This window comes from Lissotriton helveticus, chromosome 1_1 (assembly GCF_964261635.1).
Source record: "Lissotriton helveticus chromosome 1_1, aLisHel1.1, whole genome shotgun sequence".
Classification (NCBI taxonomy): Eukaryota; Metazoa; Chordata; class Amphibia; order Caudata; family Salamandridae; genus Lissotriton; species Lissotriton helveticus.
In genome coordinates, this window is record NC_136057.1 from 1,998,577,951 (window position 1) to 1,998,596,048 (window position 18,098).

Consider the following 18,098-nt stretch of genomic DNA (forward strand, 5'->3'; position numbering starts at 1 on the left):
TTTCTGAAGGGAGAACCAAAAACACTTATCTTGATGCTGCTGGAGCAGCGAAGAAAGAGGAGGGTAGAGCGTCCTCTAAGGAAGTTGTTGGATGTCCTCTTTTGGGATTGATCACTTCTGTTGGATATTTTTCACTTTCCCTTTTCCTTTGCATCATGGGAAATGTAGTTTTTATTGTTGATGTAGTTTTTTTAAATAAAAGTTGCTGGAGTAAAATAAATGGAGAAAGAAAAGCCTAATCTGAAGCCTCCGGTCCTGCCATAGAATTTAAGTATACATTAATTAATCCGACCATAGCATAATTCAAGGGTTTGTAACTGACAAACCTACCCTATTGAGAAAGGAAAAGAAACAAAAGAAACAAAAGAAGAGGCTGTAGCGAAGCAAAGGACAGGTCACTTGGGGAACAACTTTAATTTCGACAAAATTCTTATACAATGTTAATGTACCCAGCCGGTCATCATTGAGTATCCCCTCACAAACAGACTACAAGAATAATACATTTGAAAAAATGGGGCCCCTGCATACAAGGTAGACTTGCCGACTGCGGGGAAAATGAATTATGATTAATTAATGTAATGTATACTTAAATACACAAGGAAAAATACAAAAGGGAAAAGATTGTTAATAAAAATGTATAATTAAACGTGCACTACTCTGCAATATAGGACACTGTATAAAATTATGTTGCTGGTTTTATGCTGAAAACTATTATTGTCTGATTTGTGATAACTTATAACAATTAAAAGTACTCTTTTTGATAAACAACAAAGTAGTAACATATGATATTTTGATGTATTGTACTTAAACTGTACGTTGTGATTCTGTTATGCCTGCACATATGTACATATTGTCCCTTGCCTAGGTATTTTCTGAATTGTTAGCAGTTGAGATTGATGCAAGAATTTCTAGTAGTTACTTTTGTGCTGCACAAGATACCATAAGTGGCATATTTATGTTTAATCGTGGACCCCACGGTCATAGTGCAATAGGAAATGAAGCTGCACCTTGCCAGACATGCCCAACCAAAAATAACAACATGGCATTGTAGCCTAGCTAGTGACTAAGTAACGGAATCATAATCTAACATTACACTAAGTCCTCGAAATCCACAGCAGCACTCTTTTACAATCAGAAATTCTTAGTAGCTGAACATAAATTCTTTAGTTGCATGACTGAGGAAATATATCCCCTCAGACTAATAACTAGAGTAAATGTATTTGCATTTAATTGAACATATCCGTGGTATGTTTGTTATGATCTATAGCTACATAATGTGTGTAATTTCTACAGTAAATTTGTTGAAATATTTTTACAGCATCTTTCTGCCACTTGACAGCTCCTAATTGTTTTTCAGTTCTTACTGCTCATTTGAAGACCTTATGCTTCTAAGCGGCTAATATATTCTTTATGTCCAGTCCTGCTCCTTGCAGGCTGCAGTGCTGAGTAGAGAAGCTTATTTTAAAGTCCATTGGTCTTTTTGTGCCAGATGAAAGATCAAACTGATCAGCTCTTTTGAATTGTTTTTTACGTTTGTTAGTTTAGAGTTCCATTCACTTAATGCATGTTTTCTTTAGGTTTACTATGTCCAAGACATAAATTCTGGTTCAGAAGATGGAACGGCTACATCCCAAGAGCAAGTAAGTTTCTATTTTTGTACATTGTGACATTATCTATTGACACTTCTTAAAATCATTGAAGCAGAACGTTGTTGGGTTTAAAGCTGGGATTACGGTCTTTATTGGGGGCTGATAAAGGGAAAGATCTTGGTCAAATAGTGTTGATTTAAATTTGAGGCTTAGTGTTACTTTCAAGAGTTTCTCAGTTTTACCTATTGTTTATATATTGTTATTGTCAAATCACACGACCGCCGCTCTTCAAGTCAGCAATCTGACCTTTTGTACTCCAGACTGTGATACATACAGCTTGGTGGATAATCTCCACTATGCGGTGCCATTCATAGTGTGATTGGTACACCTATATCCAATTGTCTTTTCGAATATACCATCCTTATGGTTACAGCAATTCATCGTCTGTATTGGACTATTGCTTTGATTGGCTTCATTGCTTGGACTGTTACTCTAGCGTCATACAGATGCCAGATATTGGCATACTTATAGAAAAGTGCCCTTTGACGCACTAAATTAGATCCGAATAGACGTTATACGTCTCTATTGCCCTGAAGAAGTCCAATCTTTAAATGGACGAAACATGTTGTCTGATGGTTTTTGGAAATTTTCAACCCATAAAGGAACAGAAAAATATATGGATTGTGTAGAGACTGTCAATTGCAAATAAGAGTTGTATTTGATTTTGAAACTTTGACGCTCTTTCATTTACATATTTGCCCTTTTTTTGTGGTGCAGCTTCGACTGTGTTTGGTTGTATTGTATTCCCTTGAAAAGGGAGACACCCTTGGGCAGGGGGTGCATACGGGAAATTGCACACAAGGATATATAACATCCGATACAAAAAATCACAGGGGACTAGCGGTGTGTGTACTCCATTTGTTCTTTGGTCCAATGTTCAAGTCAAGCATTCAATTATCAAATCTTTATTTAGGTGTTTTTTATTTTGTTTGTTAGTAATTGGAACATAGTTAAGATGTCTACAGATCCATACTGTAGAGTTTCTTCTGTGTCTCTTAAAAAGAACAAGGTGACTTGTTTTCAGATGTAAGCCAGCCACATGTAGGAAAAAGTCATTCCTTGTGTACAAAACGTTTGTTCTAATCTACAGAATATTGTAACTATTTGAAAGCAAGATTTCTACATTAACATTTTTGTATGTGGTAGCAAATTTCATTTAAATATATTGATGCATGTATTTCTTGTGATTAAAGAGAAAAAACAAACTGGCACTGGAGGATGTCTTGTTTATTTAAAGCATTCCTTCAAATAGAAAAAAGCGGGATGCAAAGGGAGCTGATTAACCCCTTCGACGTGCGTGACAAGGTCAGCTCGTCATGGGCGTTACCTGCGCTGCGCGTGTGACGAGCTGACCTTGTCACGTAACGAGGGTTTTTGCGAATCGCAGCGCGCAGCGGGAAAACCGCTAGCGCGCATGCGGTTAATAAATTTTAAGTAGAATAACCAAGAAGGCATATCAGAGGTGTGAATAGAATACTGCGTTTGTAGCCGTCTTGTTTATACATTGTTAAATCAAGTGCTTCTTTAAAACGCACACAATATCAGATTATTGTTCATCGCAAAAATGTTATGTGGAGGGCAGCTTTCTGCTAAATGTACATATTCTAAAATATAATAAAACTTAGGAGAATGGCCACAACTAGGATTTTCTTCATTATAATGGATATTGTTTCTGGTGTTTTACTTGAAGTAACATATACATTGTTTGGTAGTTACAACATAGAATTGACACATACAAAATCTTTTTCATTTGAATTTTCTCTAAACTTTTTTTACACAGATCCCAATTTCTTCTTTGTCTGAAGTACAATTACAGAACTTAATAAACAAGCTGAAAAAGGCAGTCCATGGTAAGTCATAAGAGACCATTTTCAGCGCTGTTAACTTTGAAATTACACAGGTCTATAATTTATGGGAGCTTAGAAATTTGAACTATTTTTAAAGACATGGAGACAAGGATAATAGCAAACATGTTAAGCACCCCAAACTCCTTGCTATAACGCTATGAAACTGGAAAAGGATAGTCAAGAAAACTTAGCAGATACCACTGTATTCGGTCTCCCATCGCCAAGGTGAGGGTACTTTGCGACCAGGAGAAATGGATGACCACGGGAACTTTTCACAGTGGGCACTCTGACTCTAGCGGGGAGATACACAGCTTTGCCATGCTGGCAGAGGAAGCAGGCCTACCATAATCACAGTTCTTCGATTATGGCACATGTATGCAAGTGATCTCCGCTGAATGGAGAGAAGGGCAAACTAAACCCCCTTCAAATTTTGTCATGCAGACTTTATTAACATTTGAGGGCAGATGGAAATTGGTCTCATGAATTCACAAATTGGTGCTCTAGATGACAACGGATACAGTGGTCAAAACAAAAACCACATTGGAGGGGATAATAGGTTGAGAGTTGCTGGATAAAGAATGGACTGCCGTCCTAAGATACCCCCATCAGGTATCCATATACTCTAGATTCAGATTTACACAACTTAACTACCTCCATACCACAGATCTGATGCCACACATACTAAATGTGATTGCAGGGACTGATAATAATGTTTGCCCTTGGTGCTCACTGATAAATGCAGACTTTGTTCACTTGGTCTGGTCTTGTACAACTGTACCTGACTATTGGCGGAAGTGGACAACTAATCTAGAGCACCTAACACACACAACACATTTAGATGCAATGGAGGTATGCATACTAGGCCTGTACCATCAACCAAAGAAATGGAAAATAGGCACCCAATTCATAGACCTAGTACTAGTGATAGCGTAGCACGCTATAGCCGTGCACTGGAGGTTGCCAGAGGGACCCCAACATAGGTGGAAGGCATGGGTGGAAAAATGGGCCATTGAGGAGCTCTGCAAGTCAAATAAAAAGGGGGCAGAGGCTACCAGTTGCTTATAGGTGGACTGATCCAATAGCAGCATTTAGTGAACAAGAAAAAGAGTATTGTGAGGAACCCACACAAGTATAGGAGAGCAATAAAGGCACGATTACCCGCGCTTAAGTAATTGTTCGTACCAGTCGAAGGACATACCTAAAGCTGATACAGCCTTTTACATTTACTCCTAAACAGAACAATACAAATATTAAGCAATTCAAGCTAGAAATTGTATGGGTATTTGTGGGAAAGTGGATTTTTACTTGGGGTTGATGGTAGTCCACCACACATAATAATGTCAGTATTCTTGTTGGGTCTTTATTGCCACCCAGGACATTACTATTGATATGTTTGGTTAGTGTCTCACAGGGCGAACTAGGAATCTACTGTATTAGAGGATAAGTGCTGTTTCCAGTTCTCCTGATTTACTTATTATAGGCCAAAGACGGTGTCTATAACCACCAACATAATTCACGTTCAGGTCTACAGAAAAAAGCCTTCTCAAATCTAGTCCTGACGAAGGCCATAGACCCGTATTGGCTATTCCAGTCTGAAACGTGTCGACCCAACCACTAGGTGTTGTGGAGTGGTGACTCATCCACATAACAACGTCTTGTTTTTGGTCTTCCCCTATCCTAATTAACTCCCCCAAATAAAGATTCACCTATAGGATAGGAGGTAATTTTAACTCACTCACCACTATCATCATCCAGACAGTCTCTCCCCTGGTGGAGGTCTAGATGTCATTCAGAGAATGGGACACTCGAGGGACAGAATCTACAACACAATCCACCAAGCCATTCTTAGCAGAGATTATATACACTGCATACAGTGACCGTATGATTGAGGATTTCCAATACAGCATTCTTGAGACTCTGGCTTTGAGACAGTTGTGGTTCATTCTCCCCTCCCTTTTGATAAAAAATACGTACAAGTGGAAGGACATACCTAAAATTGATACAACCTCTTACATTTCATTCCAAACGAGACCATACAAATATTAAGCAATTGAAGCTGGAAACTGGCTGGGTATTTGTGTGAAAGTTGATTATTACTTGGAGTGGATGGTAGTCCACCACACATAATTATGCCACTTTTCTTGTTGGATCCAATAAAGGTTTCAGTAATTTAAACCTGACCTCAACCCCTGGTAGCTAAAGCACATGGAAGACAGGTTTAACTTAAGAAAATGTTTTAAGCATATAGAAGTACCAAAACAGTTAAACAAGCATTTGCAATGCAATAGGTCTCGGGTTAATTAAGTTTGAGCTATTGGCATTGCTAAATATTGCAACACCAACTGCAACAAAAGTCTATAAATTGTAGGCCAAAAAAATGAGTATTTATTTTTGTAGCAATGGTGGCATGCTGCGCTTTAGATGAATATGTTTAAAAGTAAAGTGTGCCATACTGCGATTGCTACAATAGTTAATTGTGGATGCGTTAACAATGGATGTGTGCACTGATGGCTGGTAGTGTGTGTGCCTGTAGAAATTCTGCACTGATGGCTGGTGGTGTGTGTTCCTGGTGGAAGTGTGCACTGCTGGCTGGTGGTGTGTGTGCCTGGCGGAAGCGTGCATTGACGGCTGTTGGTGTGTGTGCTTGGTGAAAGCATGCACTGACGGCTGTTGGTGTGTGTCTGATGAAAGTGTGCACTGACATCTGGTGGTGTGTGTGTGTGCCTGGTGACAGCATGCACTGATGTCTGGTGGTGTGCGCCTGGTGGAAGCGTGCACTGACGGCTGGTGGTGTTTGGGCCTTGTAAAAGCGTGCACTGACAACTGATGGTGTCTGTGCCTGGTGAAAGTGCGCACTGACGGTGTGGTTGTGTGTGTGGTTGTATGTGTGGTTTTATGTGTAGTTGTGGTTGTGTGTGTGTGTGTGGTTGTATGTGTGTGTGTCGTTGTGTGTGTGGTTGTGTGTGTGTGTGTGTGTGTGTGTGCGCCTGGAGCTGGGAATCCTTTTAAATAAAAGGAGAGGCGCGTGCACTGGTGCAGTGTGCGCCTTTGGGTATGCACACAGACACATACTGTCTCGTGCTCTCACACACCCATACACACACCCATACGAACACACTCTCACATCACATACACACAAACACACACACAGACTGTGCTGGGGCAGGGCACAGGACATGCCGCTCTCGCCTTGAGACTCCTAAGGCGCAGTAGATAGCGATGAGTCGGGCTCCTACAATGTATAGCAACAGCTCAGTTTGGAATGGGAAGGAAGTTTGGAAATGCTTTTCTTCCTGGGTTTAAGTAGAGGAGCAGGAACAGAAGATAGCTATCTTAGCTTTTAGGACTAATAAAACACGTGAACATGTGTCATTAAAGAGCCTGTGAAAATCATAAATTGCAGATAAAAGGAGCCTGGAAAAGCGAATTGTCTGGTTTCATTAACGGTCCTAGGAAGGTAGAATAGATGTTTTTGAGTTCAGGAATACAAGCAGGCAATTATGTTGTAAAACAATGTTAGCGTAGCATTTTATTAAATAGCATGGCTAATTTTAAATGAACTGGTAATTGTATATTTAAGGTGTTTTAATAATATTGCGGAGTAATGTAGATACTAGTATGGATGCTGCTGGCTTGCTTTAATGGCTTCTTAATGGAAACGCATTATTTGAGAAAGAAATTAGATAGGAGTTAGAAAAGAAAAAAGATAGCGCACCTGGAAAATGTCTGGCAAGAGTGTATTTGCACAGAGGTGCTAGGCGCACATTTTAAACCAAACGAAGGGGTTTTTGCCCTACGGATCAAAGGACCAATGAAATCCTGCTCTGGCCGTGAATGTTTGCAAGCGCCAGGGAGAGCTAAACAGGGGCCCGTATTTGAATAAGAAAAGTAGCGCAGTTGGCTTGTGTAAGACAGAGACGGTGTGAGGGGGTTCCCTTGTGTCTGAAGTAGGTGCGAGTGTTCTGCTGAGGATCAAAGGGTGTGTGAGGGGGTCAGGGAGTGAAAGGAAAGGTCAGAGGGCATCTTTAAACTTGTGTTTAAAGTGTCGATGGCGCCGTTGATAAGAACTGGCGCAAGTCATGCGAGAGTGGCTCCCAGGGCACAGGTCAATGAATGCTGAAGACTTCAGCTAAAGATAGTCAATAAAGTTTTGTTTAACAACGGTTTAAATGACGAAAGAAACTATTTCCTTTTGGTTTTTCCTTCAAGGTATTTTATTCATACTTTTGAGTTTCAACCATGTTTTATATTTTCCTTCGTTTTTCGATCAAGAAGCAAAATTTAACAATCCGTGAATGTTCCAATGCTTCATCAGGGAAATCTACAACATGAAAATATATCTATCACCAATCAGAACTTAATGCATTATTCAATTACATCGCACTAAAATATACTCATTAAATCAAATCTACTACATAATAGTGTTATACTCTGAGCTCAACACAGTAGATAACGATTTAGCAGCCCTTAGGGAGCCTGGTTTAACTTAAAATGAGAGTGGGAACATCTAGCGAACAACAGCTCACAAACAGGCTCAGTATGTACCTGAGTGATACCATAGTTATAAATGCTTGTATTAAGAATTAATACTGGATATAAGAATGGTTGGACATTTAACCGGTTGAGCTCAGAGTATAACACTATTATGTAGTAGATTTGATTTAATGAGTATATTTTAGTGCGATGTAATTGAATAATGCAGTGGTTCCCAAACTGTGCGCCGCGGCACCCCGGTGCGCCGTCATGAGAAGCCAGGGGCGCCGCGGACACAATTTGGGAAACTGAAGCTCATTGCAGTAATGCTTTGATGTGCCAATGGCCCTGCCCTTGAACTGTGACCTTCCCTTTTGTAGTGCTGAAAAGCTCCAGGGATGATTTCACACCTCACCTCGTTCTCGCTGCCACCAGAGCCTGAGCTTCCAGGACAAAGGGAGAGAGGTTTGTTGATTGCTGCCTGAATCCTGCCCTTCCCCAGCCCCTATCAGGTCTGCCTAATCGCCTGAGCAGCTTTTACTACTCAGGCGGAGGTGTTATGTTTCTCGCTGGACCGGGGGTCATACAGGCATGAGCCTAGGAAGTGTGGGGATGTGGGGGTTTTATCCCCTCAGATTTTACAGTGGAAGGGACACTGGGATGGAGGGGGGCAAAAAAATACTGTACACTTCCACTGTTATCAGGGCCATTGGGGGCGTTAAAACGCTACCCTGCTTTTGACCTGCTAACCTGCCTTCAGACACTGTTAACGGTAAGAAATCTAATGTGCACATTAATGGTAGGTTTCTGAAAACTCATTTGCACAATGTGCGTTAAGATGCTGCAGACCTGTCACATATCGGGCAGAGTGTGCAGATTTGAACCTCGCATTCCAACTTGCTAAGTTTGGGCAGACGCTTGAGGTGATATCATGAAAAAAGATGGGGTATAATGAGCAGTGTTCTGTTTCGAGCTGGTGTGAAAGCTAAACATGAAAGCTAAACATTAATGAATCCCACTTCTTTTGGGGAGTAAAATATGAAGTAAACTCCTTTGGCAGGTTAAGGGAAATTTTCTGCAGCTCTGTGGATAGAAGATCATGCCTTTGTGTTTTTTAACCTGTTTATTTATACTTATGTATAATGACATATATGCATAGCAAACATATAAACTTCTTTCACTGATTATAAAACTAATACAAGTTTCCCTGTCCATCATTATAACTTTAAAAATAGTATTTTAAACCTCAAAAGTGCAAGTAATAAAATGTAAACATGGACCAGCCTATTGTGTTGGTATCCCCACTCACCACTATTACCTCTCGTGTAGCCTCTTTTTATCTTTCCATTGTACTCCTTTCCAGAAGAGCCGTCCCTTTCTAAGTCCGCGGACGTACCTTTGAAGACCATGCCTTTATTAAAGAGATGCATGCTATTCTAAATCACTTCTTTTATTGCTGAAATGTAATTCTTTCATTTCTCTTACTACAGTGAAAACAATAACAACCTTGCTGACATCTTTAATATTCTAAAACACCCCAACTCACTTTACTCTTACTTGACTTTGGGAAGACGACAGGTAGTACTCCCGAGGTCGGGCTCACCTCCCTCCCCCCCAACCCCTCACTGGTAAAAAAAAATGATGGGGAGCCACGGCCAGCTGCCAATTAGTCCAAGGGAGCCACAGGTCAAAAAAGTTTGGGAACCACTGGAATAATGCATTAAGTTCTGATTGGTGATAGACATATTTTCATGTTGTAGATTTCCCTGATGAAGCCCGATGGGCGAAATGCATTGGAACATTCACGGATTGTTAAATTTTGCTTCTTGATCGAAAAACGAAGGAAAATATAAAACATGGTTGAAACTCAAAAGTATGAATAAAATACCTTGAAGGAAAAACCAAAAGGAAAAAGTTTCTTTCGTCATTTAAACCGTTGTTAAACAACATTTTATTGACTATCTTTAGCTGAAGTCTTCAGCATTCATTGACCTGTGCCCTGGGAGCCACTCTCGCATGACTTGCGCCAGTGCTATCCATAAGCTGAATTGTTGCTCCCGAGCGGGGAGCAATCCCAAGGAGCACGGCATACATTGAAAACTTGGGTTAAATTAGCAGTGCACAGTTTATAACATTTAGCCGTTGATAAGAAGACATTTCTGGTGTGATAGGGCGGTGTTAAAAGTGCCTGCATGTGGTGAAAGGAGAGAACACTTTGCTTCAGGGCGCTAATGTCGCCCTAACAAAGGGACATTGCAAGACTCGCCCAAAGGACCGGAAGCACATGTTGAGAGGCATGTGGTGGCTGTTACCTGTGAAGTATTTGTGATATGTAAACCAGTGTGTGAGTTACCACCTTTGGCGACGCACCGAGTATCAGAATGGGGCAGAGAGGGGGTGCAGAAGGGACATTTGAAGAGGGTGTAAGTGAGGTGTAGGAACGCAAGGTTGTCACGAACCTGCAGCCTTTGGAGGAGGGGAGTGAACTCAGAATCCTGGCGTGGCCGATTTCAAAATATTCCTTGTAAAAAAAACTTCGCACTTGTCAAAGAATAGCTGGAACCTGGGACAATTGTATACGTCTGATCGGACGCCATCCTGAAGTTGGGGACTATTAAACTCGTCCAGTGGTAAAGTATTCCAGGGACCACTATCCCTGCCTTGACCTCCACCAAGGGCGGTACAGAACAGGAGGTTCACGTAGGGAGAAGTGGCTGTGCGTTCTTGATGTTGTTTCCCCTGCGGGTAAACCCCATTCATGGGAACAAATTGTGGAAGTTACGGGGAGTAGGGGGGAGGGGCTGGGTGGGAAAGGGTGGCTGCTGGCATGATTGGGATGCAGTAGTGGGAGGGGGGAGAGTACTGTTGAGGAGGAGACTCCGGTTTACAGGGTGGGAGGGCGGTTGTTGGAAATTTGTGGAAATCCCCATCACCTGAGAAGAGATGGATATACAGAGACTACTATAGCATGTTGCAAATCGATGATGTTCTTTAGCTTATGGCGGGATCAGGGTCTGATGCACAATTGATCTGTATATCGTGGAATATAAGGGGACTTAACAATGCCAAGAAATGTAGAAATGTGATTGCATATTTGGACCGCCACCGAGTTCAGGTCCCCATGTTGCAGGAAACACACATCTCACCACAAGCATGCATGACCTTCGCCAGCAAATGGGCAAACGCCCGTGTTTTTTCATCTTACTCCTCCTATGCAAGAGGGCGGCCATCCTGATTAGGCGCAATGTGCCATGCCAGGTGTGTGGTGAACTGTCGGATGTGGAGGGTCGCTATGCCCTGATATGGGGACGTCTAGGTCATGATACCATCACGTTAGTGAACTGTTATGCGCCTAATGTGGATACCCCAACTTTCTTTACTACATTATTGGGCAAAATTCTGGACGCGGGATCCCGACATGTTATTTGGGGGGGCGACTTTAACTTAGCGCTGATGCCCCACCTGGATAGGGCAGATGGAGTTACGCACTACAAGCCAAGGTCCAGGGAGGCTCTGATGGGTGTGATATCGGAGAGCAATTTGGTGGATAGCTAGCGTTACTTGCACCCTTCCCGGAAGGAGGGCACACATTTCACATCACTGACGGGCACATGGGCACGACTGGACTATCTTCTTATGTCTAGAGAGATTAGCGCAGGGGTTTCCAGGGTGGTGCACCTCCCCAGGACATACTCAGATCATAGTCCAGTCCTGGTACAACTACAGGTGCCTGGATGGGACAACCCCAGACCACATTGGAGGCTACAGCCAGCGGCCCTATTGGATGCAGTGTTTCGCACTGAACTTGGCGTGGGGATTGCTGATTTCTTCCCTCGAAACAAGGGGTCTGTAGACTCTGTCGAACACATTTGGGAGGCATTCAAGGTCACGGTTAGGGGGTATTGTATATCGAAAAGTTTCGGGGGTCTTGCGTGATATTCAACGCACTATTTATACACTCGATAGAGAACTTAAGAACTTGGAGGCTCGGATGGTAGTGGGGGGATAGTACCAAAACACATGCAGAGTTTAGAGATAAACTGACGCAATACGAGGAGGAAGCGAATAGGGAAGCCAAGTTTAAGGGGAAATACTGGCAGGCGAGGAAATACTGTGAAGGAGACAGACGTGGCAGGGCCCTAACAGTGTTGACACGGACCCCGCACAGTCACAATACAATTCTAGAGGTTGTGGGACAACAGGGACAAACAGTTAGAAACACAGATGACATATTGACTACATTCATGTCTCATTACCAAACACTCTATACCACTGCCACGACCTCGGATATGTCGTATGATGATTTCCTTGGTGATGTAGCCTTATGCTGGCTCAGTGATGGAGACAGGGCCTTCCTGGCCGCTCCTTTCGAACTTGACGAAATCAGAGATGCTATTATGTCACTTAAAAATGGAAAAGCACCCGGCCTAGACGGGATCCCAGCTGAGTTTTACAAAACATATATCGATATTATGGCCCCAGTCCTTCGCGAGGTCTTCGAAGAATCCCTGGCTGACGGAGTTCTTCCTTGCTCAATGCGCGAAGTCGTGATTACCTCATTACTGAAGCCTGGCAAAAACCCCAGCACCTGTGACTCCTATCGCCCACTTTCACTTTTGAATTGTGACGTTAAAATTCTGGCGAAGGTGTTGGCCACCAGACTATCCCTTCTAATGACCCAGATAGTATTGCCTGACCAGTCTGGGTTTGTCCCTGGTCGTTCCACCTCCCAGAATCTACGCACATTGTTTTCCCTGCTCCGCGCAGTGCACCCTGATCTCCCCATTGCAGCAGTTTTTATTGACGCCAGTAAGACCTTCGATTCTGTCGAATGGCCGTACCTATTCACTGTTCTGGTGCGCATGGGGTTCCCCAAATTATTCATCTCTTGGGTCCAATTTCTGTATACGCAACCAACAGCGAAAATCCTGATAAATGGCCACCTTTCTCCTTCCATTGCCATCACAAGGGGCACCCGACAGGGTTGCCCGTTATCCCCACTCCTATTCGCGATAGCCATTGAACCTCTGGCTTGCAGGCTACGTCAGCTGCACCGAGAGGGCGCAGTTTGGTGCTTCCAACGACAGATCGATGTATCACTATATGCGGATGACCTGACGCTCTATGTCAAAGATCCGTCGTAAAACTTAAACCCTTTACTCGGGGAATTTGTTGTATTCGGTAGACTGTCTGGAGTGCACATAAACTGGGCTAAGTCACAATTTTACCCTCTTACGGACGCAACTGCTGACTTCCCAATTGACTTTCTTCTGGAGTGGTGCCGTTCGGACCTGCGTTACCTTGGTATTCAAATTTCACGTGATAAAGATGAAACATTACGGCTGAACTATGGAGTGGCGGTCACGGAACTAACTGCATCGGTCGACCGTTAGATCTCCCTTCCACTCTCCATGGCGGGGAGGGCATCGCTCATCAAAATGGTGGTGTTGCCCCGATTTCTGTATCTTTTCCTTACTATCCCTTACTACCCTGGTGCGTTTTTCTATAAAACATTAAAGTCGGAGCTGTGTCGTTTATTCTGGGGAGGTAAGCACCCACGACTGCGGTGGTCAATGCTAACTCAACCATATGATAAGGGGGGCTTCGATGTGCCCGATTTCGAGGTTTATTATTTGTGTGCTCAGGCGCACTATGCCTATCATTGGATGGTCCCTACTCCGTTTATGCCTCCACTGGCAGTCGAAGACTGGATCGCGAACCCCCTTCCCCTCCATTGGCTCTTACACTGCCCAGTGGCGTCCATAGACACACCACATACTTAGTTCCATCACATGCACTTTGGACGCCTGGCACCGCATTGCTAAGAGGCTAGAGTGTATCTTGCTGTATTCTCCTCGGTTACCGCTGGCATACCACCCTAATCTTGAACTCCTGCAGAAACATGGCTTTAGATTGCTCTGTCGGCACCTGCGAATCACTTGCTGGGGCGATCTCTTCTCCAATGGCCAATTCAATTCTGTAGATCTGTTTTTCACTTCTTACGAACCTACTCCACTTGATATGTTCTATTACATGAGACTGCGCCAGGGGATAAAGGACATATTGCCTGATTTTCCCAATGAACCTGAGGCCCTAACTCCATTACACTTTATGTTGTGCTCACAGGATAGTGCGCATCTGGTGTCGGGCATGTACCGCCACGTCAGGGTGTGCAGCCCGGGTCTGGAGAGCGCGGCCCGAATGCACTGGGCAACCAACCTAGCCACAGAGGTCACTGATGAACAATGGCTATACTGCTGTAAGCTAACGGCTCGTATATCAACCAGCAGTAGGCTCAAGATGATCCATTATAAGTTCTTGCAGCGGTTGTACTATACGCCGGTCAAAAAGTACAAGTTCCGCCTGTCCAGTGATGACAGGTGCGAGCGTTGTCGCGCGGAGTGTGCTGGTTTCTTACACCTCGCCTGGGAATGCCCCCTGGTTCATACTTACTGGCAGCAGGTGCATGGTGCCCTTGAATCAATGGTTGGGGAATCCATAAATCCTGATCCATTGGTTATTCTTTTGGGACACACTCCACACATCCCGAAGTCTTACAGGAAATTCTTGGATATAGCTCTGCTTCTCGCAAAGCGGCGCATTGCGTGTAGATGGGAGCGTGGCAGGGCCCCAAAGTTTAAAGAATGGCTTGCAGATATGACCCATTGCCAGGAACAATATGCAACTTTTGCTGAAACGCTTCCGATTTCTGGCAGGCCCAGTGACGTTTGAGATCCTCTAGTTAAGTATCTGTCAGCTCAGGGAGATGGAGACGGTGGTTCGGATGGAGTGGGGACTTGGAATGGTGTTGACGGTTAAGTGTGATGTGACTGAACTGGCGTGAAGTGATACCCACGGGTGGCATCGTACTGTGAACATGTACTACATAAATGGCTGTATGGCCTAACGACTGGCACAACTCCAATGTTCACCGCTATCATGTATGAAAGACTGACATTTACCTTCTAGACACCTTAGTGGCAAGCTGAAGCATGACACTCCCATACTGTACAATGGCAATAAGAAACTGTTCCTCACTTGACATACACAGTACCTACCTTGTTGACCGCCTTTCATTATATGATGATGCTGAATTGCTATATGTTGTCTATATTGTAAGATCCAGGTGTTATTACTGTAAACCACAATACCAACCCCTGTATTACTCTGTGTTTAAAACTCAATAAACAAAGTTTATAAAAAAAAAAAAACCTTTTCGAAAGGTTGCCTTTGTTAAGAGACTGGGAGAAGGTGACGGGGGCGTGTTAGGACGATTATATGTTGGATGGGGGACACTGCCAAGTGCAAAATTTGAAAACAAGCAGGGCCGGGGAGGTTTTAAGACATTTCATACTTGCCCTCATTCACAGTTGGAAGTGTTTCGAGGTGAGAATTAAAACAGATTAAACAAAACACGGTCTGTAGATACGAACTGACAGACGTAGAGGAGACAACTTCTAGGTAGCCTCTGTACTCACCCAACAGTGTGCCAGCTCCTGACCCCAATAACCAGCCACTGGCAGCCGCCATGTTGGAACGGCGTGACTGACAGTTTTGGGCATGCCGGGAGCTGTAGTCCCGACACCGGGCTTATTCACGAAAACCTGTTTTTTTTTTGTACTCCATATTTTTTTAGCCATAGAAAATGGACTAACTTTTGTTCGCTAGTGAAATAGATTTCGTTATTCAAGCAGCTATGTAAGGAAAAAGTCAGGAATCTTCACGAGTATCTGCTTTAATATGGAACGGAAATAACCTTACCCAATTTGAAAGATATTTCTTACATGAAAGGAAAAATGCAAGCATTAGATGGGTTATTTATTTTTACTTTTGCCCGTACCGTAAATTAAAATATCTACCGTCGTGTCATTTAAGGTACATTTCGCTAAATAAAACGCCCTTCGAATGTTCCAAAACGGTAGCGAATTAAGCTATGTATACAGTTCCTTCTGTTCTATCCTCTTTCTGCTTCACATAGAGTGTAATCACGCAACTAAAACAGTCAAGTAGGATTAATGCCACAATAAAGTGTATCGATACCCAAAACTACATTTCCCGGATTTCTCTAGTTTCGTTGTCCATGCAAGCTTCCCCAGCTCACGGGGGAGGGCAGGACGGCAGAATGTATCCGAGTCGTGATTGGTCCACTGCTGTTTACACCTCGCTTCCTCTGGGTAGGCTGCACCGTAAGATCCGGCCGCGGGAGGGGAAGAGACCCATGTGTGTCAGGCTGGGCACTTGCACCTATGGAGGACGCCGAGGGGGCTGTGGCAGGGGTGCAGGTCGGAGACTTTCATGGTAACGAGGAGATCATCGAGGTGTTGGAGCTGAATGACGACGACCCAGACCCAGGTACTGAGGGGGGCACAGTGGGGTCAGGGGTACAAGATGTGCTGTCTGGACTTAGGGGCTCCTTCTGGGGGGGTCTATATGTGTGTGCGTGTGTGTATGCGCGGCGGCGGGGGGGGGGGTTCTGTATGTGTGTGTGTGTGTATGTGCGGCGGGGGGGGTCTGTATGTATGTGTGTGTGCGTGCGTGTCTGCTTCCAAGGAGCCATGGGAGACAGGAAGCACGCGTGACCTGATCAGTTTACGCGCGCGTGCACATCACTTGTCGCCTGTCTCCCTTGACTCCTTGAAAGCAGAAATGATTGCAATAGAGTCTCGGAGTGACGATCGCTTCGCGATCGGTTCGCAGTCCGAGACCTAAAAATCAAAAGGCCAACACAAAATAAATCTTACACCAATTTATAAAAAAAAAGAATATTTTAAATAACAAAATTAGATTAAATAACAAAAATGCAATGATGGGAACTGAAGATGAGTTTTAGAAGTTTTAGCTACAAATAGTGCCAAAAAGTGCTAAGTACCAACCACAGTCATCTGGTTGAGCTTGATCAGGACATAGGCGTGATTTAAGGTAGACCCCAATGAAGCACTTGTCTGATACCGAGACCGGGTTTGTCCCGGTTAGAAGTTTTGAGTTCTGGCTTAGCCCCCAAAATGGAAGTCAAAAATCCTCATCGGGGCAAGGCAATAGGCTATGGCTAAGAAAGGCTCCAGGAGGCCAGGTATCTGTCAGACGAAGTCCTGGTGAAGCTGTTGACATCTGGCGAGAAAGCTCAGAGCGGGAAAAATGTGAAAATACACACCCAAGGAATGTCCTTCACCTACCTGATTCTTTTGCCACCTTTATCCGATGAGCTCAGATTCCTCCAGGGGGTCAAGGCTGCTAGCTGTAACCGAACAAGGCTCAATGAGGCTTTCCTATGGGAAATCTGGCCTTGCTTTAGTGAAAACGACTTTTGAGGCTGTCACTGGCAGGAGATGTAAAACAAAATAAATAAATATATTTCCTGCTTTTTAAATATCATGCACCCTGCCCTCTGGGCATTTAGGGACCACTTTAGGGATGACTTATAAGCTGATGGAAAGTGCCCCTTTTTCAGATGGTCATTCCTATTTTTGGATATTTGATGCAACTTTGAGTGAAGTGTTCTGGGTTACTTCCAACCAGGTCCCTAGTGTTAGTGTTTTTTTCCCAAAAACAAAGTAACTGAGCAATTGTTCCACAATTGGCAATACCTTTTAGCACTCCTGTAAGTTCCTAGTAAATGGTACCCCTTGTAACCCTTGTAAGTAGGGCATGAGTACTCAAGAGAGTCCCCAAGGGCTGCAGAATGATTGTGCCCCCCCAAGGGACCCACCAACAAACTCATGCTGATTGCCCTTGCAGGCTGCATGAAATGGTGCAGACAGAAGTGAAAACACGACATGGCACACACCCTGTGTACCATGTCCCCAAACACTGCATGCAGTATATGTAAGTCACCCCTACAGTAGGCCTTACAGCCCTTAGGCAGGGTGCATTATTTTACATGTGAGGACATATCTGCATGAGCAGGCATGCCCCTGTGCTATTTAGGCAAATTGCTAGATAGTACAAGTGAACAGGGAAGCCATCTCGAGTACATGTACTGGTCACTGATCATTACGAGTTCCCCAGCTACATGATGGCCTCACTGAAACCTATGGTGTTTGGCATCAAATACATTGTCTTAATAAATCCATACGGATGCCTGTAGTGAATTTATTAAGACATGCACCCAGAGGGCACTTTAGATGTGCCC

The 18,098-nt window shown here is 43.7% G+C and overlaps 1 protein-coding gene across 1 annotated transcript in view; it reads left to right on the forward strand.

Moving 5' to 3' along the window:
- Nucleotides 1-18,098, forward strand: part of TRMT13 (tRNA methyltransferase 13) — a 182,668-nt gene that overhangs the window by 26,310 nt on the left and 138,260 nt on the right. The window contains exons 4-5 of the mRNA XM_078644453.1: nt 1,578-1,640; nt 3,430-3,499. Coding sequence (XP_078500579.1) covers nt 1,578-1,640; nt 3,430-3,499 — 133 coding nt within the window. The remainder of the gene's footprint in view (nt 1-1,577; nt 1,641-3,429; nt 3,500-18,098) is intronic.